Below are 22,710 nucleotides of genomic sequence, written 5' to 3'. Positions count from 1 at the left end.
AAAAGCAAATAAAGCCTAAGGACAGCCAGCAAAAGAAAAGAACTAATAAAGATTAGAACAGAAATAAATTACATACAAACAAACAAACAAACAAACAAAAAGGAGTAGAACAGATCAACAAAACTAAAACTGGTTCTTTGAAAGAGTTAATAAAATGGATAACTCCCCAAGCTGACTTATCAAAAAGTAGAGAGAAAGAGAGGTGAAAAGCAGCGAAGGCCCGGTGTCCCATCGTGGCCGGCTTCGCCTTGCCCTGAGTATCCCTGGAAATGGCGTACTCAAATTGTGAAAACAGCGAGCAGAATTTCTCAGAGGCATTAGAGGAAGAAACTGTGGTTCTCACATTGGTTCCAGTTAATGTGGAACCTAATGGAGAAGAGCAAATGGAACCAAGCGTTTCTTCAACTTCAGAAGTGGGCCTGGAGAAGCCTGGGACAAACGATAAAGTTTGTCATTCTCAAATGAGTGAACAATTCAAGTCTTGTCCAAAACATAGTTGTTGCACTACAACAAGCCTTCCTTTGCCAACCAGTTTGCCTCCAGTTAATAAAGTACGTTGGGATACTTTGCGGAACTGGTGCCAACAATTTAATTTGAGTACCGATGGCCGGAAAATAGATGTTTATCTGAGGCTCCAGAAACATGCTTACTCTGAAATAAACGAGAATATTCCTAAAATATCACCAGAGGCCAAATTGCAGCCATGTTCGACAACATGCAAGATGGCAGCAAAGACAGCAAGGATTCGGAAAAGTTGTAAGAAGGCTAAGAGAGAGGAAGGGATTAATATAGTGGAGGTGATAACTTCAGCACAAGAAGGCATGTTGGCAGCGTGGTCAAGAATTGCTGTAAGAGCCAGTCAATCCAAATCTGTGAATTCACGTCCCATTCCTGCTTCTGTTGAGACCTTTCTGCTGCAAGCCCCTGGCATCAGGTGGTGTGTGGTCCATGGCAGACCTCTGTTGGCAGACACAAAAGGTTGGGTTCGCCTGCAGTTTCATGCAGGTCAGGCCTGGGTACCTGACACCCCCAAGAGGATGATCTCTCTCTTCCTGTTACCCGCCTGCACTTTCCCGTCCCCTGGCCTAGAAGATAATATGTTATGCCCTGAATGTGCTAAGAGGAATAAGAAGATAATGAAAAGATTAATTGCTATGGGGAAGGAGAGGCGACGTGGCTTGAAAACATCAACATCTTTGCCTTTGAGTGGGCCATATCTTAATAACGAATAAATGGTGGAGAGCCCGTGGCTACTATTGATTTTCATCCCAGTGACTGTCGTGCTCTGTCCTGGCCATTTTCCGTATTGCCTGAGGCTTTGGGCACAGATGCGAATGTCTAGATTCTGTTCTTGAGGTTTGCCAAGAAGTGACTGCTACTGCTACCTCTTAGTTATACAGAATATAATTTAGTTTTGCTTTAATTCATAGATTTTTTAAAAGTAGCTTTAGGCTTTCAGAAAAACTGAGCAGAAAGTACAGAGTTTAGAAATACTGCCTCAACTCCTTCCCCTACTATTAAAATCCTGCACCAGAGTGATACATGTGTTAAGCCTACATTGACTTATTGTTATCACCCAAACCCCATAGCTTACAAGAGGGTTCACTTTTTGTGTTGTACAGGCTATGGGTTTTGGCAAGTATATAGTGACATTCTACATCCACCATTATGGTGTCATCTAAAGAGTTTCACTAACTCTAAAACTTTTATGTTCCATCTACTCAACACTCTTACCAACATCCCTGACCACTGATTTTTTACTGTCTCTTTGGCTTTGCCTTTTCTAGAATGTTCATACATTTGAAATCATAAGTAGCCTTTTCAAATTAACTTCTTTCACAGCAATATGCATTTAGGTTTCCTCCTTTTCATGACTTGATAGCCCACTTCTTTTTGGTGCAGAATACTCCATTGCCCTCATGTACTTTAGTTTGTTTATTCATTTACATATTAAAAGTCATCTTGGCTGCTTCCAACTTTTGGCAATTATGAATAAGGCTGCTTTATTGTGTGCAGGTTTTTGTATGGGCATAAGATTTCTACTTATTTAGGTAAATACTAACGGAAGTGATCGCTGGATCATGTGGTAAAAGTATGTTTAGTTTTGTAAGAAACTGCCAAACTGTCTCCCAAAGTGGCTGTACCATTGTGCATTCCCACCAGGAGTGATGGAGAGTTCTTCTTGCTCCACATCCTTACCAGCATTTGGTGTCAGTGGTTTGGATTTTGGCCATGTTAATGGGCTTGTAGAAGCATATCTCATTGCTTTAACATGCAATTCTCTAATGACCTGACATGTTCAGCTCCATTTCATGTGCTTATTTGTTATCTATATATCTTCAGTGAGGTATCTATTCAGAGGTTTTTCCCCATTTTTTCATCTGGTTCATTTTCTTATTGTTGGGTTTTAAGAATTCTTTCATATTTTGAATGGTAGTCTTTTATTGGATAAGTCTTTTGCAAATATTTTTCCCAGACTCGCTTGTTTTCTCATTCTCTTGATTAATTTGTATATTTAGGTTATTGATGTTGACATAGATGGCTTAAAATCTGTATTTTTTTCATTGCCCTTTTTTATGTGTTATATAAGTAATGATCAACAAGCTCTTAAGGCTGTATTGTTACTATTACCATCTTTTTAAATAGTGGAATTTAGCTGACACAAAATATTAGTTTCAGGTGTACAACGTAGTGATTAGACATTTATATACATTACAAAATGCTCACCAGCATAAGTGCAGTCCCCATCTGTCACCAAAGTTATTTCAGGATTGCTGACTATATTCCCTATGCTGTACTTTTCCTCCCTGTGTTTTTTCTTTTAATAAATGAAAGTTTGTACCTTGCAATCCCCAAAAAAAAAAAAAAAAAAAAAAAAAAGTAGAGAGAAAGAGCCCAAATTGATAAAATCATGAATGAAAGAGGGGAGATCACAACCAGCACTGAAGAAATACAAACAATTAGAATACTACGAAGTTATACGCCAACAAACTGGGTGATCTGGGAGAAATGGACAAATTCCTAGAAGCATACAAACTATCACAACTGAAACAGGAAGAAAAATAAAAATTCAACAGACACATAGCCACAAAAAAGTTGAAATAGCAGTAAAAAATCTACTAACAGGGACACCTGGGTGGCTCAGTCAATTAAGCGGCTGACTTCAGCTCAGGTCATGATCTCACAGTTCCTGGGTTCGAGCCCCGTGTCGGGATCTGTGCTGAGAGCTCAGAGCCTGGAGCCTGCTTCGAATTCTGTGTCTCCCTCTCTCTCTGACATCCCCCACTCACATTCTGTGTGTGTCTCTCTCTCTCTCAAAACTAAAAAAATAAACATTAAAAACATTTTTTAAAATCTACTAACAAACAAAAGTCCTGAGCCAGATGTCTTCCCAGCGGAATTCTACTAGACATTTAAAAAAGAATCAATGCCCATTCTTCTCAAACTATTCCCAAAAATTGCAACGGAAAGAAAACTTCCAAACTCATTCTACGAAGCCGCATCTCCTTGATTCCAAAACCTAAGACCCCACTAAAAAGGTAAATAACAAGCCAATGTCCCTAATGAACATGGAGGCACAAAGTCTCAAGAAAATAGTAACAAATAAAATTCAACACTACAGTACAAGAATTATTCACCTTGATAAAGTGGGATTTATTTCTGGGCTGCAGGGTTGGTTCAATACTTGCAAATCAATCAACAGGATACACCACATTAATAGAAGAAAGGTTGAGGACCATATGATCCTGTCAAGACATGCAGAAGAAACATTTGACAAAATACAGCATCGTTCTGGATAAAAACCCTTAACAAAGCCTAGAGATAGATGGAACATATCTTAACACCATAAAGGTCATATGCAAAAGACCCATAACTAATGTCATCCCCCATGGAGGAAAACTAAGAGCCTTTCCCCTACAGTCCAGAAGACAAGGATGTCCACTCTCACCGTTCCTATTTAACATAATACTGGAAGTCTTAGCCTGAACAATCAGACAATAAAGAGAAATAAAAGGCATCCACATTGGCAAGGAAGAAGTCAAACTTTCACTATTTTCACTCAATATGATACTCTGTGCAGAAAACATGAAAGATCCCACCAAAAACTTTCTAGAACTAATACCTGAATTCAGCAAACTCACAGGATATAATGTCTGTGTGGAGATATAATTTGCATTTCTATACACGAATAATGAAGCAAGCAGGAAAAGAAATTAAAAAATCGATCCCAGTTGCAATTGCACCAAAAACAATTACATACATGAGTATAAACCTAACCAAAGAGGGAAAAGATCTGTACTCTGAAAACTATAGAGCACATAGGAAAGAAATTGAAGTGGATACAAAGGAATGGAAAAGCATCCATGCTCACAGATTGGAAGAAGAAACATTGTTCAAATGTCTATACTACCCAAAGCAATCTACACATTTCATGCAATCCCTATCAAAATAACACGAGCATTTCTTGCAGACCTAGAAGAAACAATTCTAAAATTTGTATGAAACCACCAAAGACCCTGAATACCCAAACCAATTCTGAAAAGGAAAACAAAACTGAAGGCATCATGATTCCAGAATTCAAGCTATATCACAAACCAGTAGTCATCAAGCCCATATGGTTCTGGCACAAAACCAGACACAGAGATCAATGAAGACAGTTTCTTCAACAAATGGCATTGGGAACGTTGGACAGCAACATTCAGAAGAATGAAACTGGGCCACTTTCTTACACCATACACAAAAATAAATTCAAAATGGGTGAACGACATAGCTACGAGACCTAACGACGTGCGAGGAAACCATCAAAGGCCTAGAGGAGAACACAGGCAGCAATGTCTTTGACCTCAGCCACAGAGATTTCTTACTAGACATGTCTCTGAAGGCAAGGGAAATAAAAGCAAAGATGAACCATTGGGACCTCAGCAAGATATACAATTTCTACACAGTGAAGAAAACAATCAACACGGTGAAAAGGCAACATGTGGAACGGGAGAAGATATTTGTAAGTGACATAGCAGATGAAGGGTTAGCATACAAGATCTCTAGAGAACTTACCAAACTCAACACCCGAAAAACAGATAATGCATTGTGGAAATGGGCAGAAGACACGAATAGACACTTTCCCAAAGAAGCCATCCAGATAGTTAACAGATACATGAAAAGGTGCTCACCCTCAGTCATCCTCAGGGAAATACAAATCAAAACCATAATGAGATACCACTTCATACCTGTGAGAATGGCAAAAATTAACAATACAGGAAACAACAGGTGTTGGCGAGGAGGCAGAAGGAGGGGGACACTTTTGCACTGCTGGTGGGAATGCAAACTGGTGCAGCCACTCTGGAGAACACTATGGAAGTGCCTTGAACAACAAAAAATAGAACTACCCTATGATCCAGTAATTGCACTACTAGGTTTACCCAAAGGATATAAAAATACAGATTGGAAGGGGTACAGGCACCCCAATGTTACAGCAGCACTAGCAACCATAGCCAAACTATGGATAGAGCCCAATGGATAAAGAAGACATGGTATATATATACACAATGGGATATTACTCAGCCATCAAAAAGAATGAAATCTTGCCATTTGCAATGACGTGGAAGGAGGTACAATGTAATGGTAGGCAAAATGAGTCAACCAGAGAAAGACAAATACCATATGATTTCACTCATATGTGGAATTTAAGAAAGCAAACAGAAAACATATTGGAAGTGGGTGGGGGGGAAGTGGAAGAGGAGAGAGGAAAACAAACCACAAAGACTCTTAAACAGAGAAAAACCTGATGGTTGACAGAGGGAGGTGGAATGAGCTAGTTGGATGGTGGGTATTAAAGACGGCACTTGTTATGATAAGCACAGGATGTTGTAGGCAAGTGAAGAATCACTGAAATCTACTCACGAAACCAATATTGCAGTGTATGCTAACAAAGATTTAAACTAAAGAAAGAATAAAAATGCTTTGCAGTGAAAGATTTAGAACAAAAATCGTTGTACATCCGTACAATCCCAAACAGTGCGGCCCTTAGAAATGAAATGAAGGCATGATTTTGAAAAGCTATGCTAGAGGCTGAATAGGCTACAGGCCTCTGTATCCTGGGAAGGCAGTGACTGTAGCAATGGGGCTAAGAGAGTGTTGTTCTAATCCGGGTGGGGAGGGAAGCACTAAGGCTCAGCCACCGGGTAGGCTTGGAGAAGGGCCAAGACTGGGGACGCTTCCCCACGTGGACACCCTGTTGCAGTTCTCTCCACAGCCACCTACCGTGGTGTTTTCTGGGTCCAATTCAGCCCCTGACCGGCAGTATTAGGATCCATGAGGCTAATGTTGGACCAGAGGAACCTAAGTTCAGCTCTGAGGAAGGCCCATCTGGTGGCTTTTTAATGTCTCACTGCACAAAATCTGAGTCCCTTTCATTTTGCCCCCCACCCGGTAGTTCTCATTCTGGGAGGTGAGCCGTTCCCCTGAGCCTCCTGTCAGCTGCTGGAGGTTGTGCAGACCCGTGCTTCTGTGCTGTGCAGGGCAGGCAGGAGGCAGGGCTCCTGTGCGCAGACAGCCATACCTCTGCAGGAAGACAGATGAAGCTCCAATCGCTCAGGCTTCTAGATGGTGAAACAATATGTCGGGGCAAATGGAGAGGAGAAGGAGGCAGCGGTCTTCTAGCCTAGGACATTTAGTCATTACAAACAAGGTGCTGAAAATGGGATGTTGCTGTCCACCTTCAGTGCAGACTGCTTCAGGAAGCCTGGCTTGGTGAGAGGAAGCACATAAACACGCTCTTCCTGAACGGCATTAATCAAAACTAAGTTGCGTGCAGTTTTCGTTGAGTCTGCTGATGGGGTTGTGCTGGCCTTAGGGGGACAGAGCAAGCTTACTAGTGTTTTCAGAGAAGCAAATGGAGGCACATTACTCAGCCCAACATTTGCTGAGCAGCTCCTCATGCTGAAATATTACTTAAAGTCCGCAACTCTACGTTTTTTCCCTGTCAAATGCACTTAGAAATAGGACCTAATTAAATAGGATAATAAAACTCTCAAGATATTGTCTCTCATATAGTAGTTTGGTAGTCAATATTAGCTATTACAATTTAAACGTAAAGCGAATGGGCATTAGAATCCTTTTATATCTTTCTTAATTATTTCTAAACACTTACACTGTCAAAAGTATAAATATATTTTTAAATGAGTAGGACAGTAAAGTGTGAAGTGAAAATAGCACTTACCCCCTCCTTCTCCCAACCTCCTAAACGATAGGTAACCCGTATTGAGGTCTTGGAGTGTATGCGTATTTTTATACAAAACAAAACACACCAGTGCAAATGCAAAAATACAAAAATCATTGCCCTCGAAAACACCATATTACACACACAGATCAATAATTTGACTTGTCAGGTACTACTGTTTGGGACACCTTTCTGTTCTTATTCAAAGACACTATCTTCTATTTAATGCAACATGGAAATCGAATTTATATATAACTATACGCCGGCATGAGTTGCTAGAACAAAAAATGTGTGAAAAAGTCAGCTTTGCCAAAAATAGTAATATTCTCACAGTCTTAATGCTTAATAGTGGAAGAAGTAGCCTCCAGTGCATTCCTGTGGCATTCCCCCATACACCCCCTCCCATACTCAGACAACTCCTCCCCTCTCCCCATCCACATGTCTGAGGGCATAGACAAGTTAATGCTTAACCCTTGTGTTAACTGGGGACTGAGTGTTGGCCTAAGCCTTGCCATCTTTTCCCAAGCTGAGCCTGTAAGTGTCTACCCTGGGTTTTGAAACTGGGACTTGGAATGTAATCATAACATGGACTCCAAATGTCAATTTCCTTCCCAGTTTATTGTTACCTAAGTTAAGTTTTGTGCAAAAGGGGTATCTCATCTCTTCCTATGTCGTCCGTATAGCCATCGCCTCACAGTCCTCACTGTGGTCTACCCCAACATTCCCAGCTTCTCCCTAAGAATATTCACACCATTGCTGCTCAGGTGTGAATAGGGCCCAGTGTGCCAGGACGTCGTCACGCTAATAGCATACTACTGTCTGTGCACGGATACCAACAACAGGGTTACTCTGTTTCAGGCTGCATTTCCTGTACTGCCCCTTCTTTAATCCCTTCAATCCACCAAGGATTGTTAGCACAAGGTTGAAGTCAAACGTTTGTATCAGTTTTTACAGAAGGATTACAGGAAATTACAATTTAAAATGGGATAAAAAGAAACTCAACTTTACATCTCATTGCTGAGAGTCCCCTGTGATCCTCTAGAGAAAATGAGCCTCTTTAGAAGCAGTCTATGGACAGGGCCAAGTAAGGGTTCACATTAGAATCAGAACCTTTACAGATTGTGTGCAATATCAGTGCTAACCGGGTACCCTGCAAGCTCCAAATCACAACCTTCCCTTCATTCAGTAGGGGGGCCCACAGCTGTCACCAATTTCTGCACTAGGTGTGAGACACACTACTGTGGTTTTTCCCTTAATGAGCTTGCATTTGACCTGACTTCTTTCTCCAAGGCACAAAGATGAACAGTAAGAAGGCAATCAGTAGGCAAGGCCTCCTCATTTTAAGACCAGAACCCCAAACCCTAGAGAAAGGAGCCCTCTTTCCCACGCAGAGACTGTCCCTGGTTTTCTCATGAGGAAGTCCATTCCCTGCCTATACATGTTCTTGTTAACCATTCTCACAACTCTATATTCTTTCATGCTACCTTTTTTGTTAACAATAGGCCAAAACTTATTTTTGGTATACGTGGATAAGAAATGGAGTTTATTTTACTCTAAAATTCATTAACATTTATTGCATATCAATTTCAATGATCATTTGTGAAGTCTATAAAATATTCTTTCTGTCTTCTCTTTCAAGTTTTTTTTTTATTTTACAAATAGTTTATTGTCAAATTAGTTTCTACATAACACACAGTGCTCATCCCCAAAGTGCCCTCCTTCATGCCCATCCCCCCCTCCCCCTTCTCTTTCAAGTTTTAATGTAAGTTCTAGTTAACATGTAGTGTAATATTGGTTTCAGGAGTAGAATTTAGTGATTCTGTACTTATATATGCCTCCCAGTGCTCATCACAACGAGTGCCTTCCTTAAAACCCATCACCCAGTTAGCCCTTTCCCCCCCAACCTCTCTCCATCAACCCTCAGTTTGTTCTCTATAGTTAAGAGTCTCTCATTGTTTGCTTCCCTCTCTTCCCTCCCCCTTGTCCATTTGTTTTGTTTCTTCAATTCCACATATACGTGGAAGCATATCATATGGTAGTTGTCTTTCTCTGACTGACTTATTTCACTTAGCATACTACTCTCTAGTTCTATGGATATCATTGCAAATGGCAAGATTTCATTCCTTTTGATGGCTGAGTAACAGTCTCTTATGGAATATTATACATATGGACATTTGGACTGTTTCCACAGTTTGGCTATTTTTGGTAATGCTGCTATGGATATCAGGATGCATATTCCACCTTCTCTTCTTGAAATCACTTAATTCTTGTCTTGAGAAAACAGCTACCTAGGCAATTCCTCGCGGCTTCACATGCCCGATAATGAAGGATGAATTTGCTTCATGGCAACACACAGGGTCAGTGGAACATTCCTAGCTTTGCTGTTCAGAAAGGTTGTTTATGAATGAAACTTGAAAAAACAAGAGATGCTGTACTTGACATATGCTTTTCTTCACAAAATAAAAGGGAAAAAGGGAAAGAAATGGGGTCTCAGATTAAAGGAAATTTTAAGACATCTCAACCGAATATAATGAGTAGATCTTGTTTGAATCCCAGCCATCCCCACTGTGTTGAGAATGATGCTGATCATCTACAGTCTCGCCAAACTGGTGGTTCTCACTAGAGTGACTTCTTTCTTGTGCATCAGCAATACAGACTGGCTTCCCCTATCCTCGCTGGTGGAAAGCAGCTGTCACCGTGGTTCAAACAATTCTCTGGGAAGGTTCCACAGCACCAGACTCAGTGTGTTGCATGCTGAGCCTCAAAGGGAACATGGATGTTGAACCATGTGTGTCCCATTCTTATACTCACCCAGCAGAGCTTTCTGTCTGGCGTATCTGTGCCCCATGCCCTGAGACAACTGCAAAGATTCCATGTTATTCCAATGACCTCCTTGCACTCAGCAATATCGGCTGCCTTGACCAGAGCTTCCAGCCCCTCTGCTTCTTCTGTTGTCCATGTTTTCATCTTCCTTTATTATGCCCTGATTTCTACCCCCAAGCCTCTCTGTCTCCCTCTCTCTTTCTCTCTACTTTTACCATTGTCTTTTTTTCTCAGCTCATGAAAAAGACTGTTTCGGTGGGCGTCATCTCAAACATTAGAAGTGTTCTTTCCTGGCACCAAATCAACCACCACAGGGAATAAGAGTTGGCTGTGTCCCCCTGGTGTCCTGATTGTGCCTCTGTGCTCCCCCTGGAGTGTGAGCTGTGCAAACACAGGAAGCCTTCTTCCACTCTGGTGTGCAGCCCTGTCCACAGCAGCGTGCTCCTGACAGCTGATCAGTACATGCTTGTTCGGCTCAGCTTAACTCAAATACTGACTTTGTTACAATCAAGATAAATGTCTGATCAAGGAAGTGGAGGCTTGGATGCACTGTCAAATTTACCAAATGGATGTACGAAGTCTACAATATTTGAGGAAGGATGGGATAGGATTCAATTTCACGATAGATGTGATACAGGAGGGAAAAAGCAATCCGCCAAGAGTAATCACACACCAATAGCCATTTTATATTTTTATTTATTGATGCTATATTTCTATCAGTGTCCTGATCATCCATGATGACAATGAAAATAATCATTGTAACAGAACCACTGATTTTTCTGCCCTGGATACCTAACTACATAGCCTTTGTTATCCAATTTAATCATAAAGACTACCATGTAAAATGTTGAGTTTTATTTCCAAACAACAGATGAAAAATGTGGATAAGAGAGGCTAGGTACTAGCTAAGTGTCCCATAGGTAGATATGATGGACTGGCCTTGAAGGGAAACAGTATGTATCTGGATCCCTAGACCTTGACCCCCTCCCCGTTATACATATAGGCTGAATTTCCAAAGCTATTTTAACTTGAAACATATATACAAGAAGAGGGTGTGAGACTGACTTCTGTCACTAACCCTCAGTGTGATTTCAGGTTGAGATAACCAGCCACTTCCCACTCTGGTCATCCCTGTAAAATCTGCTGCTATGTCCAGAGCAGAAGGTCCATGAGACTCAGTGGAGAGAAAGTTAACAAAAATTAGCAGGCACGTGGGATTGTCTAAAAATTCATTACTTTTTAAATGATTATTATCATGATTATTATTATTTTCGAGAGAGAGAGAGAGAGAGAGAGAGAGAGAGAGAGAGAGAGGGAACGCAAGCAAGGGAGGGGCAGAGAGTGAGGAAGACAGAATCTGAAGTCCTCTTCAGGCTCTGAGCCAGCAGCACAGAGCCCAACTTGGGGCTCAAACTAACCACCCTGGGATCATGACCTGAACCACAATCGGACACTTCACGACTGAGTCACGCAGTCGCCTCTAGGATTTTTGTAAATAAAAGCGTAAACGCGTCGTTTGTCTTGTTGACCCAGGCCCTCTACCTAAATTTTCTTTTAAAACCCTCTTTAATCTTACCAGTAAACAGAATCAATTCAATGTCATAGAACTCCGTCCAAGATGATAGGTTTTTCCCTTAGTCTCATCGGGCTCCCACTTCTGAAGCAGTTTACACCTGAGAAAACGTCCCCACCCACCCTAACCTCCTGTGGGTCCGCGCCTTGGCGCCCAGGAGAGTATAAATTCACCAGGAAGGAGTCCCTGCCACGTGGGCCCCCGTGGGCGCTGAAGCGATGGGGCGGGACTCTGCGCGCTGCGTGCGTCGGGCCTGGGATTCGGCTCCGGGGGCGCGGGCTCCCAGCCCGCCGCTGACCTTGAACGCCTTGGGCTCTGGGCCCTGGCCGCTCCCTTTGTATCCGAAGCTTGGCCAGCTGTGTAGGGACGACCAGGGCTTCAACCAGGCGCTGCTTCGTCGCCCCTGCGGGCTGCTGCACCAGTGCTGCCCGCGACACGGACCCGGGAGCAGAGCACGTGGAGGGGGGGCTCCGGGCGCCAGCCGCGGCCCCAACGCCCCGAGATACGCGCGCAGCCGGAGGCGCCCGGCGACACAGCCCGGCTGTCGCCAGTCCCTGCGGCCTCCGTCTCCGTGCGCGGGAGTCGCCGGGACCGCCGATCGCGGTGAAGACTCTTGCGGGCGTCGTCCTCCCCCGGCGCCGACGAGCCACCCCTCGGCTTCTAAGCCTTCAGGACCGGGTCCCACGCGCTGTGGCCTGTGTCCCCAGGGCCGCCTTCGCCGCCACCGCCCGCCTGGAGCGCCCAGGGCCCCTGAGACTTCCTCTGAGAGCATTCGGAGCACGATTCTCTTGGGACAAGGATGCTACAGTAACCGCCCCGTTTAGTGACCTGTTCTACTTACTCAGTGTAAGAACTTGGCCCTCACAGACGTCGGGAGATTTTCTTCTAGTCTGCTTCATAAAATTGTGCAAAACTGCTCTAATTCTGAGTTTTCACCTACGTTCCCGGTTGGCTGTTGAAAGGACAAGGCGCAGCAGCGAGAGTGGCCGGTCAGGTCCCCGCGTGCGGCCCCTGGGCCGCCTGCTGTGCTGTGCAGGGAGGGGCGGGTGGGGTGCCCTGTGGTGCCCGCGAGTGCAGAAGGGGGAGGCAGGGCGGGATGCCCACACCCGGGCGGCCGACTTCAGGGAGATGCCTCACCCGGCAACTAGCAGCCGCAAGACCTTCAGAGTCAGAAACGTCCCTGCTTCGCGTCGCTGGACCTTCTGTGCTGGCAATCCTTCTCCGTGAGTCTCGTGAGTCTCGTGGCATCTGTCCGTGGCTACACCGCAAGTTCCCGCCTGGAAACTCACCTAGGAGCTTCGGCCTCGTGTGGTGGAGAGTTTCTCTCGCCCACTTATGCTTCCCAGGAAGCTTCCCTCTTGTTTCCAAATCCCCAGAACCCTGGCTTGCCAGGAGCTCAGTGCAGTGGCGCAGGCGGCTGGGTGGAGTGAGCAGGCAGTGTAGGCCGTGGACAGAGAACATCAGAGAGTCCTCCTTTGTAGTGTGGGCTTTGTACGTCTAGATCCTGGAACAGGGCATGCTTCCAATTCCCACGCCAAATGGTGACTTGCCAAGTCGCTTTACCTCTCAAAAGAAAAGCGAAGATGTTCAGAGTAATCGGGACATGTGGACTTGAAAAGGACAATGACTTAGACCAACGTCCAGCAAGGTATCAATGCGCAATAAATACATGTTAACTACAATTCTTCTTCTTCTCCTATTGTGACTGCTCCTTCTCCGGGGCAAAAAATTCATGGGATTGACTTCACAGCTGTCTGACAGTTTGGACTGTGTTCAGTGAGGGCTATTTCCTGTCATCACATCCAACCCTTCCCCTTTCCTCCTTTTCCTGCAGGGAGTCTGTGAGCCCCCAGAGTAGAGTGGATGCCGTCCAGGTGTTTTAAAAAGCCTGACCCATCCACCGGCAATTGATATATTTTGGAGGGTAGGGCAGAGAGTGGCATGTTTTGACATGCCCTGCAGCACTGGAACCCTAGAAATGTCCCTGAGGTAGAAGGCCCCTCCGTTTTTGTCAGAGTTTGGTTTTCTACCTTGTGACACGTAAATGTATGTCTCACCTGTGAATCTAGAATAATTGCTTCCTCTTAGGTCTAATGAGCATACCATAATCAGTGTAAGGAATTTTGTGATGTTCTGAAGAAGGGAAAGGATGGATTCCTGTGAACCAAAATCTGACAGAGGTCTGAGACCTGGTGCACCCCCGAGATCTACTGCGGGTCTTGTCAGCTGAAAGCAAGCTGCTTTTGGTGGTTGATTCTAATAGGTATTGGGGGAGAGGGAGCATTTTCCCGATCAATAGCTGCATATCAGATAACAGGAGATGTGTTCGACGGCTTAGGGAATGCTCTCACAGCTGGCACAGCAGCTGCAATTAGAGTCCCCCCACTCCCCATAAGCTTACAATAATCCACAGTCTCCCCAGATTCCATCTATGTGCTGTAGAGGTCAGAGAGGCAAGCTGTTGGCGATGCGGTGGGAATCCCCATCTCTGCCTCCTTCAAATGCTGGAGGGTGGCACCAATCTCTGCAATCCCTCTGGGACTTCAGTACTGCTTCTGCTTCACTCTTTTCCTAGGTAGAGGCAGTCCTAGTGCCTTCTACTTGACCTTTTGATGGACCTTTGGTTCCTCCCTCTCCACCAGGATTTTGGTGCTGTAGACAGTGAAGAGGTGGACATTTTCTTCTATGTTTCCCGGTGCACAAGTCTAAGAATTTCTCTTGGGTGTAGACCTTGGAAGAGAATTGGTTAGTTCTTCCTTACTTTACAGGCAAGGTTTGACAACTGAGCCTCATTCTAGGTAGGCTACCATTGAAGAAATACTTTACTCAACTCTCTAAACCTACTGGAGACTTCCTACCTGCTTAATTAAGTCCACGAACGCTAGGATTCCTATCTGCACCCATATAAGTAAATTTTGTGTGTCTCATCTTATATCTGGCCTTCTTGGAATAGAACCTTTAGAATTCATTTTCATATACATTCCAAAGGTTTCTGCAATGTAAGTAAACTACCTGTTGCCATTGTTTGGACACGTGAGCAATAAATGCACATTCAGATTTTATAGTTGTCCTTTTGGGGCATTCTAGTATCTGCATCTAGTTATGGGTTTGGAATGAATTTTAATGCTTATGACTTTAGGTGAATTGGCTGTCTTCTAGAAGCTAGGTTTCTTAGGTGAGATCTTCTCAGTGCCTTTAATCAAGGAGGGGCTAGCCTCCTTAGACAGAGGGATTTATTCTTCAGTTCTTCAAGGGAAGGTCAGAGGAGATGTGGGGATTGAAGTTTGTTATACTTAGAAAGATCCACTGAAATTAGCCCTCTTGAATCCACAGAGTCTATTACTTGCTCCTCAGTCCCATTGCTTGCACAGGAGAGGTGTGGTAAAGATGTGAATTCCCCTTCTACGTTAATTCTGCCCCTAAAAGGATCCAATTTTGGGTCTGATTTGTGGCTCTCTCATCACTGTACCTATGAGAAATAAGGGTTCTTTTAGGAGCATTGTGGAAACACTTTGTTTCAAAATTTTAAATCCATGAATCTTTTGTTTTTGGAAAACCTGCAATTCACGGAGGCAGCCATCACATCCTGTGGTTATTCTAGCTCTACTCCCGTGGAAATGGTCTACAGAGACAACCAATTAGGCCTCCAGTGTTTTCACTCAGTAGATTCTACACTCTGGATAATAAAATTTTATAACCTGTCCACCATGTTTCAGTAGAAATGAAGCAATCATGTTCAAGTGTAGCAAATTTACCAGTACACTCCCTCTAGGGTTAGGTTCATTTCTAGGTCTGAAAACTAATTCTAAATTCTCCTTTTTAAATGGTTTTCTGAAACCACTCCTGCTCCCATGTCCTCCACCTGTCACGTTCAGTCAGGAAAAGAGAAACTCAAGCAGCCAATGCGGTGTGACCTGAGCAACTGTGCTGTGCGTAGACGTCACGGCCAAAGCCTTGAGTGCCTTGCCTTTTTCCTGCCTCCTGTGCAAGGAGAGGTGCCCCCCACGGAGGATGGGTCATTCGCGAAAAGGAAAACAACCTCCAGAGGCTGGAGGAGCTGGAAGACTGAGGAAAAGGGCCAACACGTCCAGCTTGACCAGAAATGGTTTATTAAAGGGACTTACAGACAGGGATGGGTGTCTTGGGTCGCTGCAAGGTGAGGAGATCTCCAGGACCCCACCTCCCGTAAGACTTGCTTTGTAGCCCTCCAGGCTGGGGAGGTTGTGCTGGGGGCCAACCCAGGAGGTAATGTTTCAGGATCAGTCTCATCTCTACAACAGGTTAAGGACATTATACCCCAAGAGTGTACTTAAGGGTGTGGTTACACAAAAAAGAAAAAAATGAGGGGTGTGTTGCTATGCAGAGTGTCCACCGTATCAGAGTTGTCTAAGATGGTGTTTGTCTGGCTCACACACTCCACCCCTCCAATCCAGCTCTTACAATCTCTCGCGCCTACCTCTTCCGCAATATTCCCTGAGCCATCATGGAGGGGCTTGTGGAGGCAGGTGTTTTGCCAGAAGTGTTCAGGTGGAGGGCTTGAACCACAGCAGCAGTACAGGCAGCAGCAGTAAGAGAGATCGCTGAGAAAGGGAGCAAACCTCATTCCTAGCATGACTCCCACTGTAAACCATCCCTGTAGGGCTATGCCCATGGCAGAAAAGGGTTTCCTTCACTAGAACGAGAGAGGAGCAGCCGGCTAAGGACCAAAGAATAAATGCTTCGTGGGTACTTTGTGTGGGAAAATCCTCTCCCTTTATATGATGCTCGTGGCTTCACTGTGTGTCATGACGACAGGAGTCTGAGGTGCATGAGCAGGAGGGACACACCAGACATGTTGCCTGAGACCAAAGAGTCAGCCCGGACATGTAGAGTAAAAGGTGGCGCGAACAAGCATGTTAGGTAACCAGCCATATGGTGCCTTGCGGTGTAGGTGCCCGTCTGGAATATGTGTATGTCGACTCCTTTGCCCCAGCTCCAGCAGGATCAACGGGGACCACTTTCGCTGTCCGGGACATTTCTCACACTCTGGCAAGAAACAGCCTGTCCAACTTGGGGGAAGTGGCCATTCCGACCCCCATTCAAGCGTCCCCTCCCCCAAGGGAGAATGGGCTGAGGAACACAGAACCACAGAACCACCGTTGTTTCTGGCCTGCTTTGAGCTCAGGCACCAGTGCCTCAGGCCTCATTTTCCAGAAGGCGATAGTCCAAGAGATGATGGTTTTGGTACCCAACTGCATTGCGGGTGTGCCCACACGTTGTGACATTTAGCAAGGGCATGGCTTCTGGCAAGATGTGCAACAGTAAGAGGACTCTGAGTTGAGCTTGAAGAATGTCATTTGTTCTTGCAGTGAGTCCAGTAGCTTGTTGGTTACAGGGTAGATGAAACTGTCTGTCCTGCTCATGATCCCAGTCCTGCACCTCATGTCCAGTGAAATGTATTTGCTATCACTGTGTATCCTTTGAGGTTATCCATCTATGACCCAAAGTTGTTCAAGGCCATTGATGTTGGCATTTTGATGAGCTCTTTGACAGGGATGGCTTGTGGGAGCCCAGAAGCTGTTTCAACACAAATTCGGATATACTTCTTTTCTTGACTGGTGGGTAGAAGACCAATACAATCAATGTGCCAGTCTAAAACTGGTTGGATCCCAAGGTGAATGCGTGGTGTGTGTAACCTTCCCAGGTCTCAGACGGTAGGAGATCTGGCGATTACTAATGGCTGCAAGAGGTCAGTGCTGCACTTCACTATGCTCTAACCCAAACTTCCACTGAGATGCCCACTGTGTGTATGACCCCACACAACCCATTTTGAACTTGTATGCAGATAAGGACTCTGATCTTTGCTAAGGGGTCTGCTCAATATTCTCAGGGAGAGAGGCAGGCCTGTTCTCTGAGACATGGAAAACAGTATTGAAGGCAATGAGGTTCTGCATCCTTTCCTATAGATCTTTTTATATTTCTGCTCCTTATAATGTTTCTGTAAAACTTTCCCATTGTCTCTAGTCTATGGGGCCAGCCATGTTGCCAAACCATTCTAGACAGCTCATCTGCCCATGCAGAGGGTAAGGAGCCAAGGTTCATGGATATATACCATCTAGGCAGCCCTCAATTCAGCCCAGTGGCTGTTTTTATTATTCCTTGTCTCAAACCAGATTGTATCAGTCTGGGGTTAGATTGCTACTATAGTCCAGTGACTAGGACTCTCTCTAAAAGAGCCATCTATATAGCAAGTTTCTTTAAGAAAAAGGTACGTACCTCCTTTACATCTGAAGGTTTCACCATAGTAGGCTGAGGGGGCATTAAAGATTTCATCCTCTACTGGCCCACAAGTGGCATGTAATTCAGCTCCCAATGAGCTAGTGGAGAGAACACTCCATTGTAGTAAGTAAGCATCTTAAAGGCTTGTGCTATGGCAGACCTGTCTTCCAAATATACCATCCATCCACCCCTTTATAGGCAAATTGGTAGAGACATTTATACGATGGGTGGTCATAAAGGCTCTCCTTGTGAAAGCAGCTTGTAGACTAAACACTTGTTCAATAGGAGAATATCAGATCTGTATTCCTTTGCAGAGTTGGGACCAAAAGCCCATCGGAGTTAACTTCCCATGCTGTTCCTTCCTTCAAGCCCACTTCATGTCATCTGAGGCAGCAGTCACATCTAGGGTGAAGGATACCAGGGAAAGGTGCCCTAAAGCCTGTGCGGGCACAACTACTACCTTAGGTTGGTCAATGGCAGCATAAAGTTCTTCTACTCGATGCCAATACTCTCCCTTTTTTGCTGAACGGTATAGAGAGTACAGTCATGGCAAATGCAGTCCTAAAGACTTCAGAGTATGTTCTGGGGACCACCCAGGAGGCAGTGTTTGAGAATTATATTCATATCTCCAGAACATATCCAAGTCGTTAGGTTCCAAGACCGTACTTCAGGCTGTTTATCAGAAAGAAAAAAATGCAGAGGGTGCTATGGTCCTGTAGGCTTCAGGTCATGGAAGGGTCACCAAGGTAGATTTGTTCTAGGTGATGTGAGGCTGGCTCACACTTTGGAAAGTACAGTTATTATTGGAGAAAGGTGAAAACAAGGCATTGGATGTTCTGGCCATAAAAGTGGAACTTCCTAAGAGACTTCTAAGGGGTGATTGATGGCATTTTACAGGGACATCAGGAAAAGGAGAGAAATTGGTCATGTCGAGGATGAGAATATCTCTAGCATCATGGATAGAGCAGAATCTTTGATGACAAATCCAGCAATCTGGAGGTTACCTCCCTTAGCCATAGCCTGGGAGGTATGAACGAGGTGTTATCTTTCCCGGCCAATGTCAAAGTAAAGAAAAGGAAAAGAGGGAGAATCTATTTCATGTTTAAAGTATGAAGTCTTCATCCATTGTCTTTGGCAGAAGCGGTTTACCAGGATGTCAGCTACCTCTCTTCGTTGTCAGTGTGTCTCAGAGGTCTCCAGCATCTATACACGACCAGATATCAAGTGGATCCTTCTTGAGTTGTGACTTGTGTATTCAAGGCTCAATGCCTTCTGATGTTGCAGCAGCGTCAGTGGTCAGGAGCACTTAATATGGTCCCTTCGAATGAGGCTTAAGCACTGTTTTCCAGTGCAATTTTCCAGAATACCCAATCACTGACCTCCCTACTGTGACCAACAAGATCTTTTGAATTGGAATGCGGTGAGGCTTCTTTCACCTGTTGATATAAGGCACCGGCATAAGATGTTAAAGACTTACAGAAGCTACTCATATTAGCCTGAGATAATAAACGATCCGCTGGAAGCTGTATACCCATAGCCATTGGTGTCCTGGTGACTATCTTGTGTGGAATGAGTTTGTGTTTCCCACGCGGGATACCATGAACAGTCAGCAAAGTCAAAAGCAATACCTACAATCGGGGAGGTACAGTTGCTTTGGTAAGTTTCGTTTTAAGTTAGAGGAGCTCATTAGTTCTCTCAAACTTGTCTGAAGATTGCGGAGGATTGGGACAATGATAATTCCAAGAAGTTTGCAAGGGTTTCATTCAGGTTCCTATGATGTGCCTGGTGAAGGTAGGTTCTTCTATCCTTGGAGACTGAGAAAGGAATACCAGGTGGGAAACACACATCCTAACAGTTTCTTTGCTGCCATGATGACATCAGCCCTGTAGCAGGAGAAAACTTCATTCCTAGAGAAAATCACATACAAGGACAAGAACATATTCATAACCAATAATGAGTGGCCGTTGGATGAAGTCCAGCTGCAGGTGTTCAAAGGGTCCAGAAGGCCTCTGGAACAAACCAGTTTGATAGGAATTGGGATCTAGAGGTCACACAGCCAGTAATTTTTTGGGGTGCAATTTTTGTGGAAGCTTTTCCAACAATGTTTATTAGGAAGCTGTGTCATCTGAAATGTACCGAGGTGGGTGAAGGAATGTAGAAAGCAGAAAATGGGGTTTCCAGCGAGGTATGAAATACCAAGCAGGTGTTTTGGGTTTCCCCAGTCCCTGACTGTTTATTTCCTTTACAACCATTGTGCACCCATCTTCATTACTCTGGTTCAGGAGCAGAATGTTGCCATGTCAGAAACACATCAAGATGGCAAAAGTCTGGCATGAGGGGCCATTTCTTGGAGAAGGAGAATGGGCTTCATCCACATGTGCCACAATCTTACAAATACAATAGAAAAAAGGTTTGGTATTACTTGACAATACTTCCCATCAAACTGACATATCAAATAAGTCTATGCAGTTCAGCGAATATTTTGAAATATTGTTCGTCAAAAAGACTTCATTTCTTCAATTTGATTTGGGGAAGTTTGTAAAAACGATGTTTCAAAAAGGTTTAAGCCCTGGTCTGTAAAGGACCACAGATTATTAGGAAATTTAATCATGAAAAGGTAAAGAACTTGGGAGGTGTAGCCAGGTGGTCCAGGGAGGCAGTGGTGGTGGAAGAGTTTCAGAGGCTGATGGTAGTATAGGCTCAAAAGGCCATCTAATGCTCCCTCTCTCCTGGACCCCCTTGAAGGATTCAGAGTGACATCTGTTCAAGAAGTCCCCTTGCAGACTTCCGGCTTTGCCCGTGTCATCGTTCAAAATGTTTCCAAGACTTATCTTCCTAATGCCCACCTGGAATGTCATTACACCTTCACTCCATACGTCCATCCACATCCAAAGGATTGGGTTGGCATTTACAAGGTTGGATGGCGTACTGCTTGTAATGATCGCAAATGGTCTCCTGTGCCTGAACGTTATGTAGAAGATCAACAGTTCATTGTGTATTAGCATTTCAAGGATATTACCTTCCAAACGATGACTGAGAATTTTATCCCTCTGTTCCGTTACCCTTGAGGGTGAATGAAATTCGTGGAGCAAGTACACCTTTCCAGTGGGGACTTTCTCCAATTGAAGAGTTACTTACTATGGAAGATGAAAGAAATTCTGACATGTTAGTGATGACAAAAATTGGCCTTTGCAAGCTGAAAACCGAGAAAACCATCTAAGAAAAAGAAGACCGGTTACAGTTCATTGCTGTTCTGGAAAAAGAATCAACACAACTTGGAGAAAAAAGTGGAAGAATGCAAAGAGAACTTAATCATGAGAAAGCAAGATGTGACCAACTGTGATCGAAGCAAGAGGGTCTTGTTGACTCTCACAAAGTTAAAGATGGAAAATGAAGGGTGTAAGAAGACATACAATGATGCTACATCCAAAGCTCTCCAGCCTGAAGAAGATACTGTGTCAGTGACACAGAAAGCAATTGAAAAAGAAACTGAATGAGACAGTTTAGAGGAGAAACTCAGGAAGACATGATATGAAAGAGAACAACTGGATTGTCAGTTGAAGAACGAAAAGGATGAGAAGGAAGTTTATAGGGTACCTTTGAAGAATACTGAACTAGGAAATACCAAGAAGTGTCAGAGACGGTAAAAAATTTAGATGGGAACAACGAAAGCCTGATTAGCTGGGGCGCCTGGCTGACTCAGTTAGGGGGCCGTGCACCTCTGGAGCTCTGGGTTGTGAGTTGGAGTCCCATGTTGGGTGTAGAGATTATATAAATAAAAGATATATATATATATATATATTAAAGAAAGCATGATTACTCATTTCTAGGAGGTTGGCCGGCTGAAGTTCTGTTTGGCTGAAAAGGGAACTCTGCAAAAGGCTTTCTTGTTTATAACCTCAAGTAAGGAAGATATGGATTTTTTTCTGTGTTTTTTGTTCCTTTGTTTGGTTTGAAAGGAGCAACTTTGTAAAGCAGAGCAGCAGGTTCAGGCACCTGGGCACGGAACAGGTTGTTGCTTTGATTCCAGCTTTGACATTGACAAGAAGTGTCCCCTCTGTGAGTTGATGTTCCCTCCTGAGCCTGATCAGAGCAGATTTGAAGAACATGTTGAAAGTCAGTGGACGCTGTGCACACCGTGCAGCGAGCAGTTCCCTCCTGATTATGACCAGCAGGGCTTTGAAAGGCAGGTGCAGGCCCATTTTGATCAGAAGTGCTTTAAATTTTCACTCGTTCCATTTTACTATGTTAGTAATCCACCAATGAAGAGAAATCACCTCAAACAGAGCACTCTGGAGACCACATGGTATCACTTCCATGTACCCTCTACCCTACTTCTCTGAACAAGAGCTACTTCTGAGTTTTGTGTTCGTAGGCTCAGGATCAATCATTGGCTTGTCCATAAACAGAAGTGTAACCTCTGCTAATCTCAGCAGATAAGATAGGATAGATAAGATAAGAAGTCTTTCTGTGTTTGTATCTTTCCTAAAAAATGTTGACTTATTTATTTTGAGGGTGGGGCGGGCCAGAGAAAGAGGGAGAGAGAGAATCCCAAAAGGGCTCTATGCAGGGCTAGGTCTCAAGAACTGTAAGAGCCTGACCTGAGCTGACATCAAGAGTTGGCTGCTTAACGGAGTGAGCCACGCAGGGTGCCCCTCTGTGATTGTATCTTTACTTAGTCCCCAGTGTGCAAAACTATACGAATAAAGGAAATGTAATAAAATGTTCCCACAATCATCAAGACAGTATAGTATTGGCACAACCACAGACACATAGACCAATGGAATAGAATAGAGAACTCAGATTTGGACCCAAATGTGGACAGCCAGCTAATCTT

At 44.1% G+C, this 22,710-nt stretch overlaps 1 protein-coding gene and 1 pseudogene across 1 annotated transcript; both read left to right on the top strand.

The window, feature by feature from the left end:
- Positions 1-269: 269 nt before the first annotated feature.
- On the top strand, positions 270-1,232 carry LOC120233069 (developmental pluripotency-associated protein 2-like). The gene has a single exon (XM_039234148.1). The coding sequence runs from the start codon at positions 270-272 to the stop codon at positions 1,230-1,232; it is 963 nt and encodes a 320-aa protein (XP_039090079.1).
- A 14,394-nt stretch (positions 1,233-15,626) lies between these two features.
- On the top strand, positions 15,627-22,216 carry LOC120233068 (annotated as a pseudogene).
- Positions 22,217-22,710: the final 494 nt, after the last annotated feature.

Source organism: Hyaena hyaena, unplaced genomic scaffold (assembly GCF_003009895.1).
Source record: "Hyaena hyaena isolate Hyena2069 unplaced genomic scaffold, ASM300989v1 scaffold_83, whole genome shotgun sequence".
NCBI lineage: Eukaryota > Metazoa > Chordata > Mammalia > Carnivora > Hyaenidae > Hyaena > Hyaena hyaena.
The sequence above is the reverse complement of the archived record's forward strand: the minus strand, read 5'-3'. Positions and strand labels throughout refer to the sequence as shown.

Coding starts and splice junctions, on each gene's coding strand:
- LOC120233069 (XM_039234148.1), top strand. CDS start 270: ATGGCGTACTCAAATTGTGAAAACAGCGAGCAGAATTTCTCAGAGGCA.